The sequence below is a fragment of the Lissotriton vulgaris genome, chromosome 10, assembly GCF_964263255.1.
Source record: "Lissotriton vulgaris chromosome 10, aLisVul1.2, whole genome shotgun sequence".
Taxonomy (NCBI): Eukaryota; Metazoa; Chordata; class Amphibia; order Caudata; family Salamandridae; genus Lissotriton; species Lissotriton vulgaris.
Window position 1 is genome coordinate 280,360,630 of NC_141698.1, and position 25,377 is coordinate 280,386,006.

A 25,377-nucleotide genomic window follows, 5' to 3' on the forward strand; every position below is an offset into this window, starting at 1 on the left:
AACGGCTCTTTCTTTTTCTCCAGACCAACCGCCTTCACTGTGTCCAACTCTGTCTTCATGCGGGTCATTTCCTGATCGGCATGCTCCCCGAAGAGTGAAGATCCGGAAAAAGGTAGATTGAGGATGCGCTGCTGGGCATCTGGTTTGAGACCAGTTAAACGCGGCCAAGATGATCTCCTCGCACATACCCCATGTGAGTAGGCATGTCCTGCTAGAAGGGCGTTATCTGCTGATGAACTAATCATTTGGTTCGCCACCAAACAGCCCTCCGTCACTGTCTCCACAAAGTCCTTCTGGTCCTCCTTGGGCAATTTCTCCTTGAATCGTTCCATGGAGTCCCAAAGGGCTCTATCGTACCTTCCCAGAAGGGCTGATGCACTAGAGACTTTCAGGGATGAAGCTGCTGTGCTGCATACCCTGCGTCCCCAAGAATCTTGCGTCTTGCTGTCTTTGTCAGGAGGGACCGAAGAAGGAGCGACTGTGTGATTCTTTTTAGCTGAGGCTACTATGACTGAGTCCGCCGCAGGCTCTCCCTTAACAAAGATAGGATCTGAGTCGGCCGGCCTATATTTCTTCTGGATACGTGCCGGTACCGTCTTGATCGTTGCTGGCGTGAGGAAAACCTCTTTGATTGGGTCCATTATCCCTGGAACCAATGGGAGTAAAGGTCGGGTATATGATTTGTGACGAAGGGTCTCAAAAATCACAGTAGTGGAAACCTCTGGAACAGCCATCTCTATATTAAGTTTGTGAGCCCCCCTTTGTAAGACGTCCAGATACGTGTTGACGTCGTCAATCGGGGAAGCTCTGGAGCGAGGGCTGTCTGCCAGCGTTGGAGAGTAATCCCCTTTAGAAGATCTAGATGAAGAAGAGGATGATGGAGTTCTCCTTCGGTGAGGTTTCTCCTTCCTCACTGGTGATCTTCTCGGTCGTTCTCCCCTTCGAGGAGAACGTGATTTTCTCTGATGCTCCCTTCGGGGAGATCTCGACCTCTCCGACCGTTCCTCCCTTCTCGGTGTTCGAGATCTGGGCTGCTCCCTCCGTGGTGATCGGGAGACCCTGGGGGTATGCAACCTTTCCGCTCTCCTCTCCCGAGAGCGTGATCGGTGCCTGATAGGACTCTGTCTGTCTGCCTCTTCTATCAGTCTCTGAAGAGGTGACCTGTGGAGTGGGCTTACATATCTTCGTAGCCTCTCCGTCGCTCCAGAATCCTTCCACTGGCTCAACGGAGCATTCCATCTTGGCGAGAGTCTTGTCTGTGTGACATACTGTCGCTGGGGCAACGGACTCCTACTCCTAGAAGAGGACCTCGATGAGCCAGAGGTACTTAAGGAGGAATGGTGAGAAGCCGATTGCGTCACCAGAACAGTTGAAGGCACTGAAGGAGATCTTCGTCTCACCGGTGTTGGAGGACGTCTCAAAAGTCTTTCCCTCGACGTCGAACGCCTCTGCGGCGTCGACGGAGTGATAACCTTCGATGAACGCCTCGACGATGACCCGTGGTCCCTCGACGTCGACCGGCGATGTTGAGCCGACGACTGAGTCTTCTCCCTCGACGTCGAACGGCATTGCCCTGCCTTCGACGGAGGTCTCGACGTCGAACGGCGCTGCCCTGCCGTCGACGGTCTCGACGTCGACCGACGTTGGTCTGCCGGCGACGGAGATGGCAATCGACGTTGTCCTGTCGTCGACGATGCCCTCGACGTCGACCGGACACGTGGCGACGGTGGAGGATTGGACATCCTCGACGTCGAGCGCCGACGCGCCGTCGACTATGATCCCTTCCTCGACGGCGAGCGACCGAGGGGGCTCTTGCTCCTCGACGCCGAGCGCCTCCGTGGAGACGTCGGCGGAGGTGTCACACTCTTCGAAGCCTGTCGACGTTGAGACGACGGCGAGTGTGATCTGTCTCTAGACGCCGATCGTCGCCTGGTTGACGACGGCGGAGTTGACTTATGTCTTGACGCCGATCTTCTCGTCGACGGTGATCTCGTGGCTTCTCTCGAAGCCGATCGTCGCCTAGTTGACGACGGCGGAGCTTTCTTCGTCTTCGGTGAACTTCTTTTCGACGACGATTTCTTCATCGACGCCGGTCCCGACGTCGACTGAGTTCTCTCTAGAACTGTCCATCAGATGTTTTTTCAGCGCCGAGCCCGGCGCTGAGGTTGATGGACGCTCTGACTTGCCTTTGGAGGGAGTTCTGGGTCTCTTTGAACTCTTCCTCTCTGTAGATCTTCCCCTGATGGATCTCTGGGCCAGACCATAGAGCCTGTTCCTTTCTCTGTCTTTAAGAGTCCTGTCAGACAGATTTCTACAATGTGAACAGTCTTTAGGATCATGATCCTCTGGCAAGCATAAAATACAGACCTCATGAGAGTCTGATTTTGCCTTCTTGTGGCCACAAGAAGGGCAATTATCAAATAGTGTGGGCATCCTGACAGGAAAACCTCACAAAAAAACGACTGCTAAGCAGTTATTTACTTGACACTGTTGTTAGAAGTCAAAGTAAATCAAAAAATTGTTCTTTAGAAGATTTTCTGACTGAAAAAGGCAGAAAAGTGGGGAGCTGTGTATCCAGGGTCCTTCCTGAAGGAGCCGGAAAGAACAACTGACCTAACTGTAACCCCTGAGGCATGATGGGAAGCTAGGGGCAGAGGTGCCTTAAAGGCACAGCGTCAGTTTTAGTACATTCAGCTACAGGTTAGCTTTTCAGTCTTTTTAGACTGGGTATTTGCAATGCAGCCTGGGAGCTGTATATGCTTACAGTGTGTTATAAGATTTTCTACTGCTTTCGAAGCATTTAAGCAGTTTCTAAACAAGCATTGGTGTCGTTTCTCTTGTTTCTAATGCAAATACACATGTATGGTGGAAATTCTTCACAGCATATTCCAGCTCTACTGTTTTATTTGGCTGCAATTGCTTATTTTTATATATATATATATATATTTATATATATATATATATGTCTATATATATGTGGGGCACACATAATATATTGTTTCCGGGGTCCCGCGCATGGGCGGGAATATTCTAATGCTTATGACTATTGATGAGGATCCCCTGGAAGAGAACTACGCCATAGAAAACAATTTAAGAATAAACCTGCAAAAGACACGGACGATGCCAATATAGATCAACAAAAAGAAACGCCAGAGAAACTGGTTTCTCGGTGATAATAAAATTGGGTCAGCTAACGAATACAAGTACCTAGGAGTCATATTTGACAATGGAGGGTCGTTAAAGCCCCAGATGGAGGAAGCGAGAAGAAAGGGTCTGCTAATGGCTCTAACAATGAAAAACCTCGCTAACAAACTGATGGGGCCGATCTTGACCCCACTACTAAAGGTAGCCCAGGCCAAATTACTTCCCTCAATTGCATATGGCAGCGAATAAGGCTGGAGTTTGGGCTCCTACGACAAGACCTTGCAAGGCATGGGGCACACATCATCTACTGGTTTAAGATTAGAAGCGCCTTGACTCACACCCTTAATCATCTGCTGTGGCATGATTTACAGCACAGGGAGAACTCCCCAAGCCAAAGATTATCTCCAGTCAGCCTTGGAATACACCAAACTCAAGAGGCTATGGGATGCCCAAACTGGCTATCATAACTGCAATAAACTGGTCTGGAAGGCTATTAAACAAATCTCATTGGTGGAAGACAAGGCAACCTTTTCAAACAGAGCTCACGCATGGATGACCCTTAACACATATAAAGCATTTGCTCCCCAAACATACTTCAACCAGGGGTACCCCAAGGCAACAAAAATGAGTTTTAATGAGGCACAAATTGGGAATCCTGCCTTATGCTCAGCACCTTCCACCATGGCAAAGGCCATCGGCACAAGACACTTGCAGCCTGTGCAACGCAAAGCAAGGCGCTATAATACATCTAATCTGCTTATGCAAAGAAATGCTCCAAGCACCGCGGAAACTCCTAAAAAAACGTTTAATCTGAAGAGCATTCGCACTACGAGGCAAGCTGTGCTAGACTGTGTAAATCCAGAAAACACCCAGTTAGACTATCATTAGGAATTTTACTAGTCGGCAGTTTAACAAAAATTGCTCAAAAACGCTAAAGAGAAACAAGGATCTGCCAACGCCTGCCACCTACCCGATGGGAACATGTTCCAACAATGACCACTTTTACGGACTCAACTCCTAACCGCACTGGAACAATGCCTGCAGCATGCAAATACATCTTGAACTATACCCCGATTAAGAACTGCGCTGTGGCCGATCTGCTATGAACTAATCCACTGAGAGTTACCTTTAAGAACATATAATAATCTCGAGTTTTACTGTACAGAATCTTTTGTACAAGGGCTTTTTTAACTGCAGGACATTTTGCACAAACTTAGAATGCACTGCTTATTGTTAAAAATGTTAATGGTTTTTAGAGCTGTTTTGAGACGTTTTACATTTTTGAAGTTCGTGATTTGGTTTTTAGGTCTCGCGACCTATCGATGTGCGCAAGCGCATCGAGCGGAGCGAGAATTCAAGTGGCGAAAACATCGTGAAACCAAAGGGCTTTCAGCCCCGCGGTTTTCATGCAGTTCCCGTGTACATGCACGCGCATCGCCGGCATCAGGCTTCTCCTCCCCTAGCAGCACTCCTCCCACACCAGCACCTCCCCCCTCCCACACCAGCACCTCCCCTCTCTCTCCCCGCTAACACAGCCTTGCCCTAACAGCACTCCTCCCACACCAGCACCTCCCCCCTCCCACACCAGCACCTCCCCTCTCTCTCACAAACACAGCCTTGCCCTAACAGCACTCCTCCCACACCAGCACCTCCCCCCTCCCACACCAGCACCTCCCCTCTCTCTCCCCGCAAACACAGCCTTGCCCTAACAGCACTCCTCGCACACCAGCACCTCCCCCCTCCCACACCAGCACCTCCCCCCTCCCACACCAGCACATCCCCTCAATTTGACGAGGGCTGAGACGTAAGCCTCTTGTTGTAATTCTGTACTGGTACACACTCGCCTTTGCACTTCAAGCGGGGTCCCAAGTCAGACAGTATTTGCCCATATGCATATTGCACATGTGGTATTTTCCCGTGTGCAAACTGCATCCCATGTGCAATTTACTCAGATTTTCAGTAGGTTTTTTCGTATTATTTCCAAACAATTCCAAAAACAGATCAAAAGACCAGCTGCCAATTGATCCAGTTAATTTTTGTACCGATGACGGCAGCAGAGAAGGCAGTGAAATGTGCACTGTTCTGAATGAAGAACATTAGAACAAGCTATGAAAGGTAATACTTTCATGACCTGCAGAGCTCTGGCTCAGCTTTTGCCCAGTATTTGACAAAAAGAGTAACACCTCCCTACTTCTTCCATACTTGCATTGTCGTGAGGTAACTCTACCGATAGGCAATGGATTGTTTTACCGGCTGTTGCTGTATGCAGAGTCAACAGACGTGTTCTCTAATGCAGATTGTGGCTTTTGATTCTAGGCACAGCACTATACGATACAAGGGTCTCCACATTTCTAACAGCATACAGGCCTTCCTGGCTTCCATGAACTGACAAACTTCCAGCCCCAAAGCAAGCCTCCCGCCACTGGCAGTATCCTCCTCGTGCAGCCCTGGGCAGTGAAGGGTTAATGCTTATCTCCGGGACGCTGGCACAGCTCATCCACAGCAGTGACTCATCTGCCCATCACCGGCAAACCCCTCCAGGCCCACACTCCCCCACATTCTGGCCATTCCGATTTCCAGAGTAGGTAGGCAGGGACACGGCCACATACGATTTCATGACACCTGCCCGCACACCTATCAACCAGATAGGGGCCGGTATCTATGCATCAACCACACCAACCACCTCCTCACGCAGGCTGCACCCCCACCCAGAACTCCACATGAAAGCCACACACACTTCAAAGGCTTCACACCCCGCCCCCCGTCTGCACATCGCACTTTCCGACTTCCCCTCCCACCTCCCACGGCTCTTCCCATTCACGCGCTCGTTACCATTTGCTCCCGAGCCGCATTTCTCCTCCCCCCCCCAATCTTAGCAATGCCAAGAGCTTGTTTTCCCCAAGGTCTCTGACTCGATTTCATCTTGTTCTCGTGCTCGCCAAGGATGTTTCACCGTGATCAGTTTGTGCCTTTGATTTCTCCAAAGAGAGATCCGAGTCCAAGGGCTCCCTGGTAGTATTCTGAAGCAGCCAGTGATGTCTTTCGTATAATCCTGCAGCAGCAGCTGAATGACCCCTTAGTCGGCGGTGCCTGAAGATCTGCCAGTGTGGGGAAGTCAACTGTCCTTTGCTGTGCTGAAGAGGCTGACTCAGGGCCGCCTCTCTTTTCAGGGTCTTTCTAGAGCTTTATTCTTCGCAGACGTGTATTTGTTGTTGTCTCATCATCTGTGCAGCACCCACCACAAGTGAATTAAATTATTAGCATCTTACACAGTTGTTTTTGACACCAAGACTCAATCAGCCAGTGTTTTCGAAACACCAGCAGACCTGGCGCTCATTCATCGTAGCACTGCATTTCAAATAAAACCTATGCTGGGAATATATGTTTATATGCAGAGATTAGAAGGGAACCTCACTCTGCCTTATGTAAATATAATACCACCGAACTTCCAACTTGCCACTCACCCACGCAACGCCACTCACCCACGCAACGCAACTCACTCAAAGCAACGCAACTCACTCAAAGCAACGCAACTCACACACGCAACGCCACTCATCCACGCAACGCCACTCACACATGCAACGCCACTCACACATGCAACGCCACTCACACATGCAACGCCACTCACACATGCAACGCCACTCACACATGCAACGCCACTCACACATGCAACGCCACTCACACATGCAACGCCACTCGCACACGCAACACAAATCATACAGGCAACGCCACTCACACACGCAACGCCAATCACACACACAACGCCAATCACACACGCAACGCCACTCACAAACGCTACACCACTCACGTTGCCAATAGGTCTTGCAGTAGGAAAGTTGGAGCCATTAAAATTGCAAATAACAATGCCTTTTATTTTTTTTTTCATTTTAAAAACATAAAGGGCTTTGTCATTTACAAAACCAATAGCTCCAACTTTCCTACTGCGAGACCTATTGGCTACGCCAGTGCTTGTTATTTCATGCAATGGTTTTAATTAACTATGCAAATAAACTTGATTTGCCTTCCCTTCGATGTCTGTGTGCACCCCCCTGCTCCCTACTTTTTGCCCACCATTTTCCAGGGTCCTGTAACCCTCCTATCTACCCAGAGGGTTCTGTTGAGCTGACACTGCCTCTCCCAAGTGCCCAGCATGGTTAGATGGCTTCCACCTGTCCCTGTCACATCCACTCTATCTATCCAAGTTCCATGTTCACCTATCCCCTTGCTCCTGTTCTCCATGGTCTATTTTGCTGCCACTTTTTTTAAGGACTTGGGATGAGATGGAAAGGAAACTGGTCTTGCAATAGCAAAGTTATGGCAATCAGAGATGTATCAGGTGCACCCATTCTGGACATCTGGCCATCATATAGCAAATTCATGGCTTTTCTCTGAACGTCAGAATGAAGGAAACAATCTTTAAGAACATTTCTAGATTCAAACTTACCCATGTATTGCTTTAGCACAAGTATCGATAAACTCCTTATTGATCTTCAATCATTGCAATGCTTGCTCCAGGAGCAAGAAGGGGAATCTGAAGCTTCCATGAGTAGTATGGCTGCAAGTTTCTTGAGATTTTCCCTAGATTGCAAGCTGTGCACTAGTATAACAGAGATATACTTAGCAAAACGAAACACCGAAGTTTGGATGGGATTTTTTTTTTTAAACCTGGAATATGTGAGGTCCTCATCTTTGTTCAAAACAGAGGATGATGGAGGAGCAGGGCCTTCCCTTTTCCATAAGGCTGCAGAAACTACTGCTGACAATCCCAAACATGAGGTAAAGCCAATCGACAACAGAAGCAGTCTGTAGAGCAGACATAAACAGGTGGCACCTCTATAATAGCTTAATGTTAAAAAAGCAAATTATGTACCTACCTGCACCAGTGTTTTTTCTATGTTCATGAACATCTCCACATTGCGATCCATTCTGGATGGATTCTGAAGGTCAAACCTGCGCCTGAAGAAAAAAAGATCAATACTGTTAATTGTCTTACAAAAACAAGCTTTCTCCTCACACTCTTATTACATACAAACAGCCTCTTAAGGAACGGATAGATTTTCTTTGAAACATGTATATAAACAGACACATATATAAATATATATATATATACACACACACACGTATTTAGATCAATCAATGTATCTCATGTCCTATTTAAATGTTAAATAGTTGGCCTACACGGCATTACAGAAGATGCTCTACTTATACACAGATCCTTTGCAGCATCATTCTGAGAAGTGGATACTTGGAAGACAGATCACATGTTCCTATTTACAATGTCTCCACTACTGAAATACAGGTGGGGGAGGAAGGAAGGAAGGATAGAGGGATAGGGATAGAGAGAGGGAGAGGGATGGAGAGAGGGATAGAGAGGAATAGAGATGTAGAGAGCGAGAGGATAGAGAGATAGATAGTTGGATCAAGATAGAGATAGATATAGAGACAGATAGATAAGAGGGATAGAGATACAATATATATATATATATATATATATATAGATATATATATATATAGAGAGAGAGAGAGAGAGAGAGAGAGAGAGAGATCGATAGATAGAGAGATACATAGGGATAGAGATAGAAAGACCGACAGATATAGATAGAAAGATATAGATGGAGAAGTGTGGCTCACTGGTTAGAGCAGGCAGACCCTCAAGCAGAGGTCAGACCCGGGACCAGGGTTCAATTCCCGACGCGGCAGGGTCTTGAGCTCAAATGTCCATGGACTCGATAATTCTCGCTTCGGTGCCTGACCTAATCATGGGTTCACACTCTGCAACTCTGGGCATTAAGCTTGCTTAATCTCCACAACGGCCCCCCACCGGCGGGATGCCTGGCTTGCACCTTGGGGATGCCCTGTAGGGGCTATCTCACAGGGAAAAGCCAGGACGGGTTCGCAAGGCAAGCGCGGAGATACCCCTTCGGGGGTCGATTCAGGCGCTATATAAGAAACATAATAATAACAATAATAATAATAATATAGAGACTGATCTTTTTTTTACAGTTAACAGAATTCAGCTTTCAATGAATGTGATAATCTTAAAAGCCAATAAGAGAAGTAGGGAAGAGATTGGTGCATTTTCAGGGTTGGCAGGTAATCTCACAATCGCAGCATTTTCCAAATTAAAGACCCAACAGTAAACACAATGTGTCCATGTTTGTAGTGAGTACATTATATCAACACATTAATGCATGGGACAGCAATTCTTCACATTATCACATCTAGAATCTAGTTTGCTTTTCAAGCAAGTGCCTACCCTTTTCTCCTTTTGGAGATAGTCTATAGAGAGGTACACAAATCATGTGAATTCTCACAGAAGGCAGTAGCAATATATACATTAAGTCCACCAGAGAATTGACACAATTGTCAGTTTTACTCTTTAACCAGGCCAATGCTCTCCAAAGAAAAGATCGGGGGAAAAGAATACACATGACTCTACAAAGGCTGAACCAACAATGCTATACTTACATATGTTGGGACCAGGAAGACTGAAAAGGACATGCAACAAGAAGGAGCTCTATTATTTTTAGGACTAGTATAAAAAGCGTTTTAGAGCTAAAACACTGTTTATTCACAGAAACAACAAGCTATAAGAAAGACATAGAATGCACCAGAGAATATAATAATTTTTAGCTTCAATATATTTTAAATGTAAATGGAGTACAAGTACAACTGGTAAGACCACAATCAATGTCCCACTTTCAAACAGACACCCTCTTTACAAATAACCTAACCGCGAACCCACTTCCCAAATGTATTTTAAGCATGCTGTATTTGATACAAATTAACTGCTCGTTGTTTTTTAATTCATACAAGACAGTGAAAGGGAAATGAGAAGAGAGTGAAAAAAGGAAGGACTAAAGAGGGCAGAAGAAAAACAGGAAGGAACAAATTCACATAAATGACTTGCAGTTTAGGTGGTCTCTACAACAATTTAATTAAGTCTATTGCCAAGCGCTCCTTCTACATCACTGCCAATTTTCATCTTCTATCCTCGTCACAGAGCCATCATCCAGTAACGTGAGAATCCTTTATGCTTGAGATTTTCCTTTAACACAATTGCATCCGTTTAAATTAGGTAAATTCCCTATGGATCACCGAAGATCGTGCATTTGTGGATGATTCTCCCATCTTGGATGCCTAGAAGGGTAGCCAACATGCACTTCTGACAACTAATGGGCGGACATAGTCTGACAATGAGAAGGGTAGTCAAGGTTTAACAATGAATTCCCTTAGTCATACCTAAAGCAGCCTTAAAAAGCAGGAAATCCCTACATTCTGATGTTTCAATTATCCAACAATAACCATTTTCACTCCCGGGCAGGGGACTAGCTGATAGAATTCGGGACCCTTGGGCTAGGCACTGCACTGTGTTGGAAATTGAGGATCAGGGAAATGTGGTGACTACGTCGGATGGCATACTTGACTGCTTCTCGAGACACTATGCGCAACTCTATGAACATAGAGAAACGGCGGACGAGGCAGACATATCACGGTATTTGGAGGATGTAGCGCTGGTGTGGCTCTCTAGGGGTCAACAGGAGTTCCTAATGCATCATGTCACCGAGGCGGAATTCAGAGACGCGATAGCTGCCCTGCCGAATGGGAAGGCAGCTGGCACAGATGGCTTGCCCGCCGAATTTTATAAAACATATGCGGATCTACTTATTCCGCGACTAGCCATGGTTCTAGAAGAAGCTTTTGAATGCGGACAACTTCCGGATACTATGAGAGAGGCACTCTTGGTGGCGCTTCCTAAGCCCGGAAAGCCGCTAAATAGGTGCGAATCATACCGTCCTCTATCACTGATAAACACTGATGTTAAAATAATAGCCAAAGTGCTAGCCACGAGACTACGCCTCCTTCTGCCGGTTATGGTATTACCCGATCAGTCGGGGTTTATCCCCCTCCGATCCACCACTCACAACCTGAGAACCTTGTTCGCAGTACTACATCTCCTTAAGCCGGACCTGGCCGCGGTGGCAGTTATGCTTGATGCCGCCAAGGCTTTTGATTCAGTGGCGTGGAAGTATATGCTGGCCGTTCTGCATCGGATGGGAGTACCTCTCTTCTTCACGTCACTAATCGCCCTGTTGTATAATGCACCCACGGCGAGAGTCAGGGTTAATGGTCACGTCTCTGCCTCCTTCCCAATACAACGGGGGACAAGACAGGGATGCCCTCTATCGCCCCTGCTGTTTGCCATAATGATGGAACCACTGGCCTGTGTCTTGCGTCAGAGGTATGCGGAGACAGCGCTCAAGTTCCCTCTCAGATCGTTGGCAGTGTCAATGTACGCTGACGACATGGTCCTATATGTCAGAGACCCGGCGCAACACCTGGAGCGCATACTTCGAGAATTCATTAAATTCGGCCGGCACTCGGGGCTGACCATAAATTGGGACAAGTCAGTAGTAATGCCCCTCACGGACATCACTCGCCAAGTTCCACTGGAATTCCCGCTGGAGTGGGCGGCGGAATCAATTAGATACCTGGGCGTTTGGGTGCACAGGGATTACTGAGAAGTCATACGGGCAAATTATGGCGTTGCCATTTCCAACCTGGAAGACCAGGTGGCGAGATGGACTCGACTCCCACTGACTCTGGCGGATCGCGTGTCTTTGATTAAAATGGTGGTGCTGCCGAAATTTCTTTACATATTCGTCAACATTCCGGTCCCACTACGTTCACACTTCTTTGCGAGGCTGCGGTCCCTGCTGATAGCTCTCACCTGGGCCGGTAAGAGGCCGCGAGTGGCTTGGGAGGTACTGACCAAGCCATACGATTTGGGTGGGTTTGCCTTACCGGATATGAGACTTTATTATCTTTGCGCACAGGCACACTTTGCGAGCTACTGGATAAACTCTCCGCCATACACTCCGCACGTGGCATTGGAGGCAAGCGCAGTTCTGCCATATCCACTACGGGCTATGATAGTAAATAAGCACTCGGTATTTGAGAAAGGTGAGATTGATACGGTGCGCCTAACGGCGTCTGCTGGGACTACCCTGGGTAAACGGGCTGGCAGGTTGCCGCTCTACGCTCCGGCCATGCCGCTACTTTATCACTCGGATATCTCTGTCTCGGGTGAGCCGGGTGGGCTCCAGACTCTGCGGGAGGCTGGACTGCAGACTATGGGGGACCTATTTCCAGGGGCCTCGTTCCTCTCCTCTCGGGAGATGACCGCCCGTTCGACGAACGCTACTATGTCCACCTTTGTGTATGTCAGACTGCGTGCTGCTGTGCGTGACTTATACCCAACATATCCGGAGGAACCATTGGCCCTGGGTGCGTTGCAGTTGCTCTACACGGTCAAGGACAGGACTAAATTACTATCTAAATTATATAAGGCTGCGCAGGAAGATGAGGGCGGGGGGGGGCGACCCTGGCCAGAGCAAGGTGGGATAGGAGTCTCCCGGAACCGCTGAGTGATGAAGACTGGAATGAATGCTGTGATATGACCGGGGGGTATGTGATCAATGGCAACTTCCGCCTTCTGCATTATAAGTTTCTACAACAGTGGTACTATACTCCGGCCCAACTGGTACGATATGGGCTCAGGTCCACTGCCCAATGTGTCCGCTGCGGGGCTGAGGATGCTGACTTTATACACCTGGCCTGGGGTTGCTCACGCGTATACGACTATTGGAAGGAAGTGACTGAAAGGCTAACTGTCATGGCCGCAACTGAGGTGAAACTGGATGTGCGCCTGTGTCTGTTGGGCATTGCCTCTGGGGTGGCTGCGCCGTCACGGCGGCTTGTAGTACTGGCGCTTCAACTAGCCAGAAGGAGGGTTGCTATGGTCTGGGGAGGAAGGAGAGCGCCTGAGGTGCAGATGTGGCTGAAAGATATGGCCTACTCCAGGGACCAATTGACCTGTTACTATGATGAGTTACCTGAGACATCTCGCCCGAGGGATGTCTGGGCTCCATTTACGCTCTACATGATCTCTTTAACAGACACTGATAGCGACGAGAGTGTGACTGCTGCGTTATCAGACTGCGAGGAGGGAGCGGCTTGAGGAATTTGTGGGGCGTAGGCGTTTGGTTAGCCCTGTATATGGTATGTATGCCTGGGCGGTGGTTACGACAGTGAGAACGTAGTGAGCTGTGAGGACTGGCATGGTACCCGTGGTCACTGGTCCTCGCTATGGCCTCTGGATGGCTCTGGGAGGAGGGTGAACGTTCCCTACCTGAGAAGTGCTGTTAAACATACGTTGAATTAGCTGCCCAACCACATCATGCCTACTAGACTTGGACTACTCACTGAAACCAGGATTGGACGGGGGGGGGGGGGGGGGGGGGGGGGTTGGGATTTGTTGAGGTTACCTTTCTTCATTAAAAACTGGAAAATAGACCGAGATCACATGGGGGTGTACGACCGCACTATACGGGTGCGCTGTAAATATTACATCTGGATTAACTGTGAGTGCCTACGTGAGCTAAGACTTTTGGACTCCTGCTATTGTGCCTATGACGTCTGATGTCAAGCTTATATGATACTTGTGGTGCACCGATTGCGGCCGGCCCCAACAGTGGGTTGTAGGCACTCCGCTGTGTATATGAATAATGTGCAATAAAGGTCTGCCAAAAAAAAAAAAAAAAACATTTTCACTCCAGTTTGAGCACTGCTTTGCAGACACCCCACAATAAATAATGCTATTTCTGTGTATACCGCTGCCATTGCAGTCATGCACTCCCCCGTGTAATTGGTACACATCTCCAATGAGGATATTCGAGTTATTAATTTTAGACAATCACCCTTCCATGTTTCCCATGTGTGATTCCAATGCAGCTACTCTTCATTCCAGTACCTCGAGATTTTTTACAATGAGTCTCGGTGTTCTCATAATCTCTTTCGGTCTCCTAAGAAATTCCTCCAGTTGACTTCTCACAGTCAGATTCTCCTGAACCTACCTTCCTCACTGGATGCAGAGACTCCATGTAATACTTAATTCAGACTTATAATGCAGACCTCTAAGCCCTGAAATAACAAGCAGCCGGTAAAAAGGAAGGCTGTTTTGGAAGCTGAATGAAATGCAGTAATCCTGTATGCTGCTCAGATACGCCCCCAAAACCATTTCCCAGTCACAGTCCTAAAATATGCTGCAATAAAAATAAAGTTGCATTTTGCCAACCCTTTAGGTGAACTCAATGGGTAAAAGGTTCGAAACCCATTCAAGGTGTGTTGCATAATGGGCAATTGCAGAATATATTAACATGTAATTAAACAATACAGGAATAATAAAATTAGGGCCGGTGCAGCAAACCAAGCACTCTCCAATACTGAGGGGAAAAAAACGTAGCCAAGTACAAAAGGTACACAGAATATTCTGCTTCGGACACATTAGAAGAATGCAACTCTTCAAAGAAAACTTTTTATTGCAATCACATTAAAGTACTGTTGATAACAACATTCAACCTTCTCTCATACATACTTTTTTTAACGTTGACAACTCAAATAGCTCAAAGAAGTCATTTAATTTTTCACTGAAGTCCAATATGCTATTATCAAAGATATTCATGGTCTTTCTTCTTGGGAAACTCTTGTTTGAGGTATACATATTGTAGACCTTAATCCAATAGCTAAGACTTTAAGGTTAGGTATGCCAGCATAATCTCTAACGACTGACCTGATATTTCGGCATTTGCAAAGCCACTTTAAAGCCTCTATAATTACCCCAGAAAAGGCATCAAACACAGTTTTTTTTGGATCTACATTTATCGGCCTAGAACAGGGAGCTACATGACCTAATATGGATATCATGCAACTCCATAAACAAAAGACACATCTTCAGACTTCTGCAAGGCTTCAATTTAACAGCATCTCACCAACCACATATGACACCCGAGGCAAAGCTACAAATGAAGAACTGGGGGAAAACCAGAAGCTAATACTTACATTCAACAGATTGAGGGACTCAAATGAGCCACAATACTGCCTAGTCTACTTTGTCAAAGAATGCTCCAAAACCAACATTTACAATATACGCCTCACTGAGTAAGCTTCTCTAAAACTTGCCTCAACAAATTGTGCTCCATTATCTTTATCCCAGAATATTTAGTGAATAATTATTTTTTCAGCTCCTTGTCTTGGTTTAACATAAATGAGTAATCATTAATAACATAGCGGCCTAAGGCCCTAGGCTTCTTCAACAAATACTTGAACTGAAATGGACGGGTCCAGTATCTCTCTGAAATCACTGGACTACGCAGGTAGCCGGAACAAAAGTAGATATTGAATAAAACATCTGTCTTCTGAGAGGACATCAGCACAAATATGCCTCTGTGTACAATTGGCTTTGGTAAGCACACCACTTATTTAATACATGCCTTTTCTTTCAACCAAGAAAATAAATATCTATTGCTTACACATTGCTACACTTCTAGAAAGTGCACTCCTGCTTTTATTTTAGGCTGAGCCTACCTGACAGCACAAGCTGTCTGGTTGCAAAAGACATTGTTTGCATACAGTGAGCTTAGGCCACCCACCCATTGCTTACCATTGGCTAAATTTATTGTCACTCATTTGGTTGCTGCTTCTTCAATGGCTTGCCTTCCACATCTTGGTTTTGTCCCTCCCTGGATAACAGCTCTTACGTCCTTCCACTGCTGACTTTTAGGGAACTTTGAGAGAGTATTTGTTTCCAAGTGCTCAGCTCTTCCTCCTGTGCTTCACCGTAGTGCTGTTCCCTCCGCCCCCACCCCCCCCTCGGTTGTTGCCTTTTCCCTTCTCCATTCTACTTTATTTTACTGTCGCAACACTTGTCCCCTGCTCCTATCTTGTCCTGATTAAATTTGTGCAGCTCACACTGCAAACCCTTTTTCTTTCAAGTGCGCCCAGCAGGATCATTTGTTTTTATATGTCTGTAACCCGAGCTGCTCTCAGCATGAATGAAAGGAGCCCAGAATCCGCAAGTAATATCAAACAAGTATTGGAAAGGCAAATAGGTCTTGCCTATGCAAGAGCTATTGGCTTTGCCAGTGTGTTTCAGCAATGTTAAAACCAGAGTGGCGGCCGGTACGCATGGCAAAAGGTTAGTGGTGTAGTGGCATGGAGTGGAATGTCGTAGAGCGGTATACAGTGGAGTGGCATAAAGAGTGTGGTAGCGCACTGCCATTACAGACAACACATTTTCAACTGAAATTACCATTACATTTGCACAGAAGTACAGTTATTCTGATAAAACGATACAGTGCACTAATAATGTGTGAAATAGCATCATCTAGAGTATTGATTTGTTTTGATGTCCTAAAGAACAAGTTACTTACCTTCAGTAACGCTTTTTCTGGTAGATACTATATCTGCCTGTGGATTCCTCACCTTGTGAATACCCCCCTTGCGTCAGCAACGTTCGGAAATTTTCTTCGTAGCACGCCGACGTGGGCGACGTCACAGGAGCACGGCATCGCGCGCGACTCCGTCTGACGTCACCGACCCCATATCAGGCCCACGCCGGCGTGATGACGTCAGTTCCGCCCTTTTTTCCGTGCCTTCGAGGCACACGGACGGACCAACGATAGCAAACATGCAAATATACAATGTACACAGTACATATAGAACTAAATCAATACAATAGTATTATAACCATATATACAGAAAGACCAGGTATAGCAGAGTGGACAACGGGGAGGCGGGTGGGTCAGTGAGGAATCCACAGGCAGATATAGTATCTACCAGAAAAAGCGTTACCGAAGGTAAGTAACTTGTTCTTCTGATAGATACATCTGCTGTGTGGATTCCTCACCTAGTGAATAGATTCCCACAGCAGTCCCCACTCCCGGAGGAGGGTGTCCACTCTGCTACACCAGGAAGTCTTGGAGGACAGAACGCGCGAAGTGGCCATCCCTCCTCACCTCGGTATCCAAGCAGTAATGCTTCGCGAAAGTGTGGAGGGAGGCCCAAGTCGCGGCCCTGCAAATATCCTCAACAGGTACACCCCTAGACAAAGCAGATGTTGCAGACTTTGCTCTAGTTGAATGAGCTCTAATACCCTCAGGAGGGTCCTTACCCGCAAGGGAGTAGCAGATCTTGATGCACAGGATTATCCACCTGGAAAGAGTGCGCTTGTGCACCGCTCTGCCCTCCTTGCAGCCAGCAAAGCCAACAAACAGCTGGTCGTCCATCCGGAAGTCCTTAGTCCTGTCCAGATAGAAAGACACCGCCCTCTTAGGGTCCAGGCGATGCTGCCTCTCTTCCTCCTTAGACGGGTGAGGGGGAGGATAGAAGGTAGGAAGGGTAATGGACTGCCCAAGATGGAAAGGAGTCACCACCTTAGGCAGAAAAGCAGCCCTGGTCCTAAGAACCATCCTTTCTGCATGAATGGTCAGGAATGGGGGTTTGGAACTTAGAGCTTAAAGCTCACTTACCCTCCTTGCCGAGGTGATTGCAACGAGGAAGATAGTTTTAAAAGAGAGAAGCCTCAATGGACACTTGTGCAAGGGTTCGAAGGGAGAACCCATTAAAAAGGTCAGCACAAGATTCAAACCCCAATGAGGAACAATAAAAGGAGTAGGAGGAAACATATTCATGAGACCCCTCGAGAATCTCAAAACCACCGGAGATTTAAAGAGAGAAGGCTGATCCGGCAAACAAAGAAACGCCGATAAGGCCAAAAGATAACCCTTGACCGTGGCCACAGCCAAACCTTGCTGAGCCAGATAAAGGGCAAATTGTAAAATATTAGACAAATGAGCCTTCAAAGGGTCAATATCCCTCTCCCTGCACCAAGAAACAAATTTTGTCCACCTATAGGAGTAAATGGACTTAGTGGTGTCACGCCTGGCAGAGAGAATGACATCCACCACCTCGTGAGGGAGAGAAAAAGAACTCAAGTTGCCCCGTTCAATCTCCAGGCATGAAGGTGTAATGTCTGGAGGTGGGGGTGTAGAACCTGCCCCTCCATCTGAGAGAGGAGGTCTGCCCTGTGAGGAGACGGAGCAGCGGGTGAGAGGAGAGGTGGAGTAGATCCGAATACCACACCCTTCTTGGCCAATCCGGAGCAACCAATATGACTTGGGCCCGGTCTTGACGAATCTTCCTCAGAACCCGAGGAATCAAAGGTATGGGAGGAAACGCGTAAAGGAGTTGATCTCCCCAACTCAACTGAAACGCGTCCCCCAGTGCTCCTTGCATCGGATACTGGAGACTGCAGAATGAAGGGCAGTGAGCATTCTCGCGAGTGGCAAATAGATCCACCCGAGGAGACACCCACATCTGAAAGATGTCGTGAACAACCTCCGGGTGAAGCCTCCACTCGTGGTCGGCAGAGAACTGCCGACTGAGACTGTCGGCACGCACGTTCAGAACTCCGGCCAGATGATTTGCCACCAGACAAATCTGATGGTCCTGAACCCAGGACCAGAGACGCAGAGCCTCTCTGCAGAGACACTGCGACCCTACTCCTCCCTGCTTGTTGATGTACCACATCGCAGTAGTGTTGTCCGTTAGGACCTGAACCGAACGACCGCGAAGGGAAGGGAGGAAGGCCTTGAGCGCCAAACGTGTCGCCCTCAATTCCAGAAGGTTGATGTGAAACAACCTTTCTTCCGGAGACCAAAGACCTTTGACCTCCAGGTCTCCCAGATGAGCACCCCACCCGAGAGTGGATGCATCCGTTATCACTGTGGCCACTGATGGAGGCAGTTGAAAAGGCTTTCCTTGCAACAGATTGCCTTCCACGCCCCACCAAGACAGATCCGCTGCAGCTTCCCTGGAGATCTTCACTGACTCCCTGAGATCTCCGTTGTGCTGATACCACTGCCTGCGGAGGCACCACTGGAGCGCCCTCATGTGCCAGCGTGCATGACTGACCAACAGAATGCAAGAAGCCATCAGACCGAGCAGGCGAAGGACCTTCAGGACCGGAACAACCGCTCCATTGTAGAATAAAGGAATCATTTCCTGAATGTCGTGAATCCTTTGAGGTGGAGGGAATGCACGACATACAGAAGTGTCCAGTACCGCATCTATGAACAGGTTGCGCTGGGAGGGCACCAGGTGAGATTTGGGTACGTTTATCGAAAAACCCAACCTGTGTAACAACTGAGTTGTCTCCTGCAGATGATGGAGCACCATCTCCGGCGACTCTGCTTTGATGAGCCAGTCGTCTAGATAAGGGAATACAGGTATCCCTGACCTTCTGAGATGCGCAGCCACCACTGCCATCACCTTGGTGAAAACTCGAGGCGCAGTAGTAAGTCCAAACGGGAGGACCGCAAACTGGAAGTGCTGCGATCCCACCGTAAAACGGAGATACTTCCTGTGCGACTTCAGGATTGGGATGTGAAAATACGCATCCTGCAAGTCGATCGACACCATCCAGTCTTCTTCCATCAGCGCCAGAAGAACCTGAGCAAGGGTGAGCATTTTGAACTTCTCCTGTTTGAGATAGAGGTTCAAAATCCTGAGATCCAGGATCGGCCGAAGCCTGCCATCCTTCTTGGGAATCAAGAAATACCGGGAGTAGCACCCTTGACCCCTCTCCTGCTCTGGAACCACCTCTATTGCACCCTTTCGAAACAGAGCCAGGACTTCCTCCTGCAGGAGAAGCAGGTGGTCCTCCGAACAATAACCTTGGCAAGGAGGGTAATTGGGAGGGAACTCCTGAAAAGGAAGTGCATACCCATTCTCTACGAGATTGAGAACCCAAAGATCTGATGTAACCGATTCCCAATCTCGTAAAAAGTGAGTAAGCCGACCCCCTACTGGCCCTACATGATCCAGAATGGAGGATGTAGGGCTGCTTTACTGATGCGGGTGGGGGTTGGGCATTATTGGAGGAAGTGGAGGAAGAGGAGACTTGACGTCCACGTCCACGACCCCTCTGTCTACCTCTATAGGACCTATATAGAGGAATCTGCTGCTGCTGCTGCTGTTGTTGTTGGCCCTGCTTGAAGGGACGAAAAGAAGATTTACCAAATCCCTTGAATTTTCTAGTCGTCGACCCTCTCATCTGCAGACCCAAAGATCTTGCAGTGGCACGGCTGTCCTTAAACCTCTCCAAGGCCACATCAGCCTTCTTACCAAAAAGGCCAGTTCCTTCAAAGGGTAAGTCCAGCAATGTAGACTGCACATCCGCTGAGAAATCAGATGACTTTAACCATGCGGCTCTCCTGGTCGCAATGGATGAGCCCATAATTCTAGCAACAGAATCCACAGTGTCCATGCCGCTTTGAATGACCATGCGGGCCGCAGCCTGAGTGTCAGAGACCACTTCATTAAAGTTGTTCTTATCCTCCTCAGGAAGTTTTGTAGACAATTGCTTCACTGAGTCCATCAGCGCGTGCACATATCTACCTAAAAGGCAAGTAGCGTTTGATGACTTCAGAGCCATGCTCCCAGAAGAGAAAGTCTTCTTCGCAGACTGATCTAATTTCTTAGACTCTTTGTCAGCTGGCACTTGAGGGAAAGAGCCTGCAGCCCTATTAGAGCAAGCCGCCTGAACCACAAGTCTTTCCGGAGATGGATGCGTAGAAAGAAATGCAGGGTCATCAGGAGCCACCCTATAGCGCCTTGCAATAACCCTTGAAACTGCAGGAGCAGACAACGGCCTCTTCCAAATCTCCTTAATTGGATCCGTCAAGGCATCAGTAAATGGCAGTGTAGGCTCCACAATCGAAGAAGGAGAATGCAAGACTTCAGTGAGGATGTTGGGCTTGTACTCCACTGTGGGCAGCTTTAAGCTAAGAAGGTCAGCAGCCTTCCTAATAACCCCATGATAGGGTGCCACGTCCCTTGATGGTGCATCAGAAGTCGAAGGCAGACCCCACTCGGGAGAGAGTTCCAGACCACTAGCATCCCGAAGCTCTTCGAAGTCATCACCATGATCAGGAAGCTCGCCTTCCTCCACATCTGAACTCTCATCATCCTTTTGTTCGAGAAGACGCTGAGCTCTTCGCCTCGACCACTCCAAACGAATCGAAGTCGACGGATCCGGTAACGACTCCGACGGAGCCGGTTCCGACGTCGATCGAGGAGCCGGAGCAGGAGGACGAGAGTCATGAACAGGTGTGGTACCTCGATCTCGACTGCGAGGTCGATCCGGAGTCGGCGAAGCCGCATGCGGAGTCGAAGACCTCGGTGGAGCCGTACCGAGCCATGGTGAAAGAGGCGCCGGCATGAAAGGCATAAATGGAGCAGGGGGTACGACTGAGGAATACCCAGATTGTACGATAATGGACCCATGGGGCCACCAGGCGCTCCAGTGGGGTACATTGCCCTAGAATATACTCCAAACATCGCATTGAGAAAATGTGAGGGATCCTGTCCAGGACCAGGAAAGGAAGGGTACGGACCTACCGGATGTTGCAATGGAGGCCGCCCCGACACATCCTCACCCTGACCTTCTGGGTTCACAGGAGTCTCCGCTGAAGCCGGTTCTTGAGGCGTCACCTCTTCTTCCTCTTCATGCTCCGAGGAAACCGGCTCCGGGTCCGGCTCCGGCACCGGAGAACCTTCTCTTGACAAAGCAGGCGAAGGAGAGACAAAGTCTTTACGATGTTTGTGAGACCTTCTCTTCGAGTCAGAGGATTCCTTCTCCGAATGATGTTTCGAACTGTGCTTCCTCCTCTTATGCTTTCTCCTCGAGGAGCTCGAAGCATGACCGGAAGCCGACTTAGATCTAGACCTAGATCTTTCTCTGGACTTTGACTTCGCTTTAGATCTCGACTCCTCTCCAGACCTCGAACCCGCTCTGGATCTCGACGCTGATCCCGACTTCGACCGAGACCTTTGCTTCGACTTCGATCTTCGTGACGTCGATCTCGAATGTCGTCCAGAATCCTGTTTCACTTTCGCCAAAAGTAATTTAGCTTCACGCTCTCGAAGCGCCTTTGGATTCATTTTAAAACAGGAATCGCAGTTCTTGACGTCGTGACTCGAACCAAGACACCACAAACAATCCTTATGTGGGTCAGTGATGGACATCATGCAGGCACAAGACCTACATGGCTTAAAGCCTGTTTTCCTCGACGACATCTCCGGAGAAGAACCAAGTCGTAAGAGAGAAACAGTGACAATTATTAAACAGAAAGATACTAGGTATCGCTGAAGATCCCGAAAACCGTTAGCGTCGGAGACGCGGAAAAAAGGGAACTGACGTCCTCACGCCGGCGTGGGCCTGATATTGGGTCGGTGACGTCAGACGGAGTCGCGCGCGATGCCGTGCTCCTGTGACGTCGCCCACGTCGGCGTGCTACGAAGAAAATTTCCGAACGTTGCTGACGCAAGGGGGATATTCACAAGGTGAGGAATCCACACGGCAGATGTATCTATCAGAAAGTATTTGTTTCCACCACACAGAAAAATTGTGTTTCATTGGGGCTCTCCCAATTCTGATATAATCTGTAATATTTGTACAGTGCATTTACAGACGTTTACATTTTGTTGTGCTAGACAAAAAACAACATTGTACAGCCTTCCTCCAGCACACCCCCAGTTCCGAGCATGATTGTCACATAAATTCTCTCACGTTGAAGTCAGAGAAAGAAAAATAAACACCAAGATCCCTTAGAAGACAGTGCTTGACATTTGATCTTAGTCTTTGAATGCACAGCAAATGAGACGAGAACAAAATTTAAGGCACAATATTACATTAAAAAAAAGTCTTGGTGGTGCCCCTCCCTAAACTAGCTAAAACCACCAAGCTAAAAAATATATCAACAAAAATAGCTCTTGCAGGGCATTATGGAGTGATCCTTTAAGGAGCAGTGAATAATATATGAGCAGCTTCCAACGCTCATGTAGTATTCATTTTTGTGTCCCTATGTCCAACTGGGACACCTTTTTCTTTTGTATATAATTATTGTCGAGGGCGATGCGTCGCCCCCACTCACCGAGCCTTTATAGGCCCTTGGATCCAACACCCTGCAGCATTTTTCTTTTTTGATGGAGAGGGGGCGAGCAGCACCTCTCTTCAATCCTTCACAGGCACATGGACGCTATCCCCTGGAGCCCAATAATTTTTAATGGGGAAGCAGCATGTACCCCGCCCCCTGGAGCCTTTACCGGCCGAGGACCCCATTCCCCAATGCAATTGTCTCTTATTAAGGGGTTGTGGGGGGTGGGGGGGGGGGGGTATGTCAGAGCGGCCATTCGACCATGCGCAGGGAAACAAATGTCTGCATAGAAGGATAAGACACCTTCCAAGATGGCCGCCAAGTTACCCATAGTACCTGTATTTAGTTGGTGAGGTTTATAAAATCTCGTGAGACTCGAGAGTTCAAGTTAAGTGCGTGCGCATTTTACCGCTCCCTTAAATTTGCTTTTGAGAGGAGAGGTTTTGTTTCGAGACCCGCTACCAAAGTAATTCTAATTGGGAACACGTAAACTTTAGTTCTTCAATTTAGTCATTCAAGTGTGACTTTGAACACCTGCCTTTCCCACACTGCGAGGCCGCCCTTTTTAAACTATCCTTATCCCCCAATTTCACCTTTTCAGGCGTATTGGTATATCGCCCACCCAACCCTTCCATTTCATGGATTACAAACTTTATCGAACTTACAACCCCACCAATTCTGAAAGCAGTCAACTTTTCCCTTCTAGGTGACCTGAATCTCCACTTAGAAAACTGATCAAATAACACCAACGCTAATCTAATTTCGGATCTTGCCTCTCTGAACCTTCTCCTCAAAAACTCCGGTCCTACTCATGAGGCAGACCACCTTCTAGATCCAGTATTTTCTAGCCTCACTGAGATTTTCTGTCACCCAGCTTTACCCACAAACTGGTCAGACCACTATTTAATTAAATTCGACCTGGCTATTCCGGCAAATCTCTCCCTCACTCCCAATATGCCTACCTCAAAGAGCAGAAACTGGAAAAAAATAGACGTTGACGATCTAAACTCCCTTCTGGACGCTCACATACCCAGTGCAACAGCCCAAGTAAAACATTTTTCATCAGCAGTACATAATTGGCTGACATAGGCTATAGACACGTGGATACCTATGACAAACAAAAAAATAAACCACCAACGTCCTCCAGCCCCTTGGTTCAGCACAACACTAAAAACAGAGTCATACTTCAAAAACTTGAAAAGAAAGTGGAGGAAGAATTATACTTCCCCGGCTAAAATTGCCTATAAGACTGCTTTAAACAAGTACCACAAACTCTGCAAGCAAGCTAGAGCGGAATAAGTCTTATCCACTATCACTGAAGCCACCAACTGCTCCAAGACTCTTTTTAACACGGTTAAAGAACTAACGGGCCCCAAGACACTAGCCCCTGCACCCGCTCCAACTAAACACAAATGCGATAACCCGGCTTCTTTCTTTGTACAAAAAGTAGACTAAATATATCATGATATTGTGCTCTATCAGGCAAAATTAACCCAGATCGCCCGTCCTGTCCCCAAACCACTTGCCAACACGCTGCTGGACATCTCACCCCATAACCCAGAGAAAAAAAATTACTCCTCTCGAACACACCCTGGCATTCTGGCCCGCACTCACGGTTGAAGACCTAAAAACACACCTGAAAAACATATCTAGATCACCGAAGGATCCCCTTCCTGCCCAGATACTTAAACATCTAAGCGACTCCTCACTATTAGTGATAGCCAATCTTTTGAACACCTCTTTACAGAAAGCGACTATCCCAGCAGACTGGAAACACGCTGTGATTCACCCACTCCTGAAAAAGGCAAACACTGACCCAGAGGAACCAAGCAATTACCGGCCCATATCATTGCTCCCCATCTTTTCTAAGATTCTAGAAAGACACATACACTGGCATCTCAACCACTTCATAACACATGGTCTCCTCCATCCATCCCGGTCAGGCTTAAGAGCGGGCTTCTCTACTGAGACCACCCTATTAGGAGTCACAGAAGAGATACGTCAACACCTGGACAACAGAGACACAGTAGCGCTAATTTTGTTAGACCCGAGTGCTGATTTTGATACCATATCTCACGAAGTGCTCACAAATACACTGCAATCAATAGGCATAAAGGGCTCGCTCTACATTGGCTCACTTCTTTTCTGGATAAACGCACCTTTCAAGTTCTCACACTCATCCTGCTCAGAAACCTATTCCTTCACCCACGGAATTCGTCAGGGCTCTATCTTGAGCCCCTTATTATTCAACCTTTATGTTAAACCTCTGGCCGAGGTCGCTGAAAAGTCAGGACTCTCTTCTCGTACGTCGATGATTCCCAAATCATCTTCTCCCGGTCTTCTCACAATACAAACGACCCTTCAAAGCTTAAAACTGGTTTACCTAATATAGCTC

The 25,377-nt window shown here is 47.7% G+C and overlaps 1 protein-coding gene across 1 annotated transcript in view; it reads right to left on the reverse strand.

Annotated features, from left to right (window-relative positions):
- SMARCC1 (SWI/SNF related BAF chromatin remodeling complex subunit C1) overlaps nucleotides 1–25,377 on the reverse strand; it is an 810,451-nt gene that overhangs the window by 687,546 nt on the left and 97,528 nt on the right. Inside the window, exon 4 of the mRNA XM_086939759.1 lies at nucleotides 8,019–8,100. Coding sequence (XP_086795885.1) covers nucleotides 8,019–8,100 — 82 coding nt within the window. The remainder of the gene's footprint in view (nucleotides 1–8,018; nucleotides 8,101–25,377) is intronic.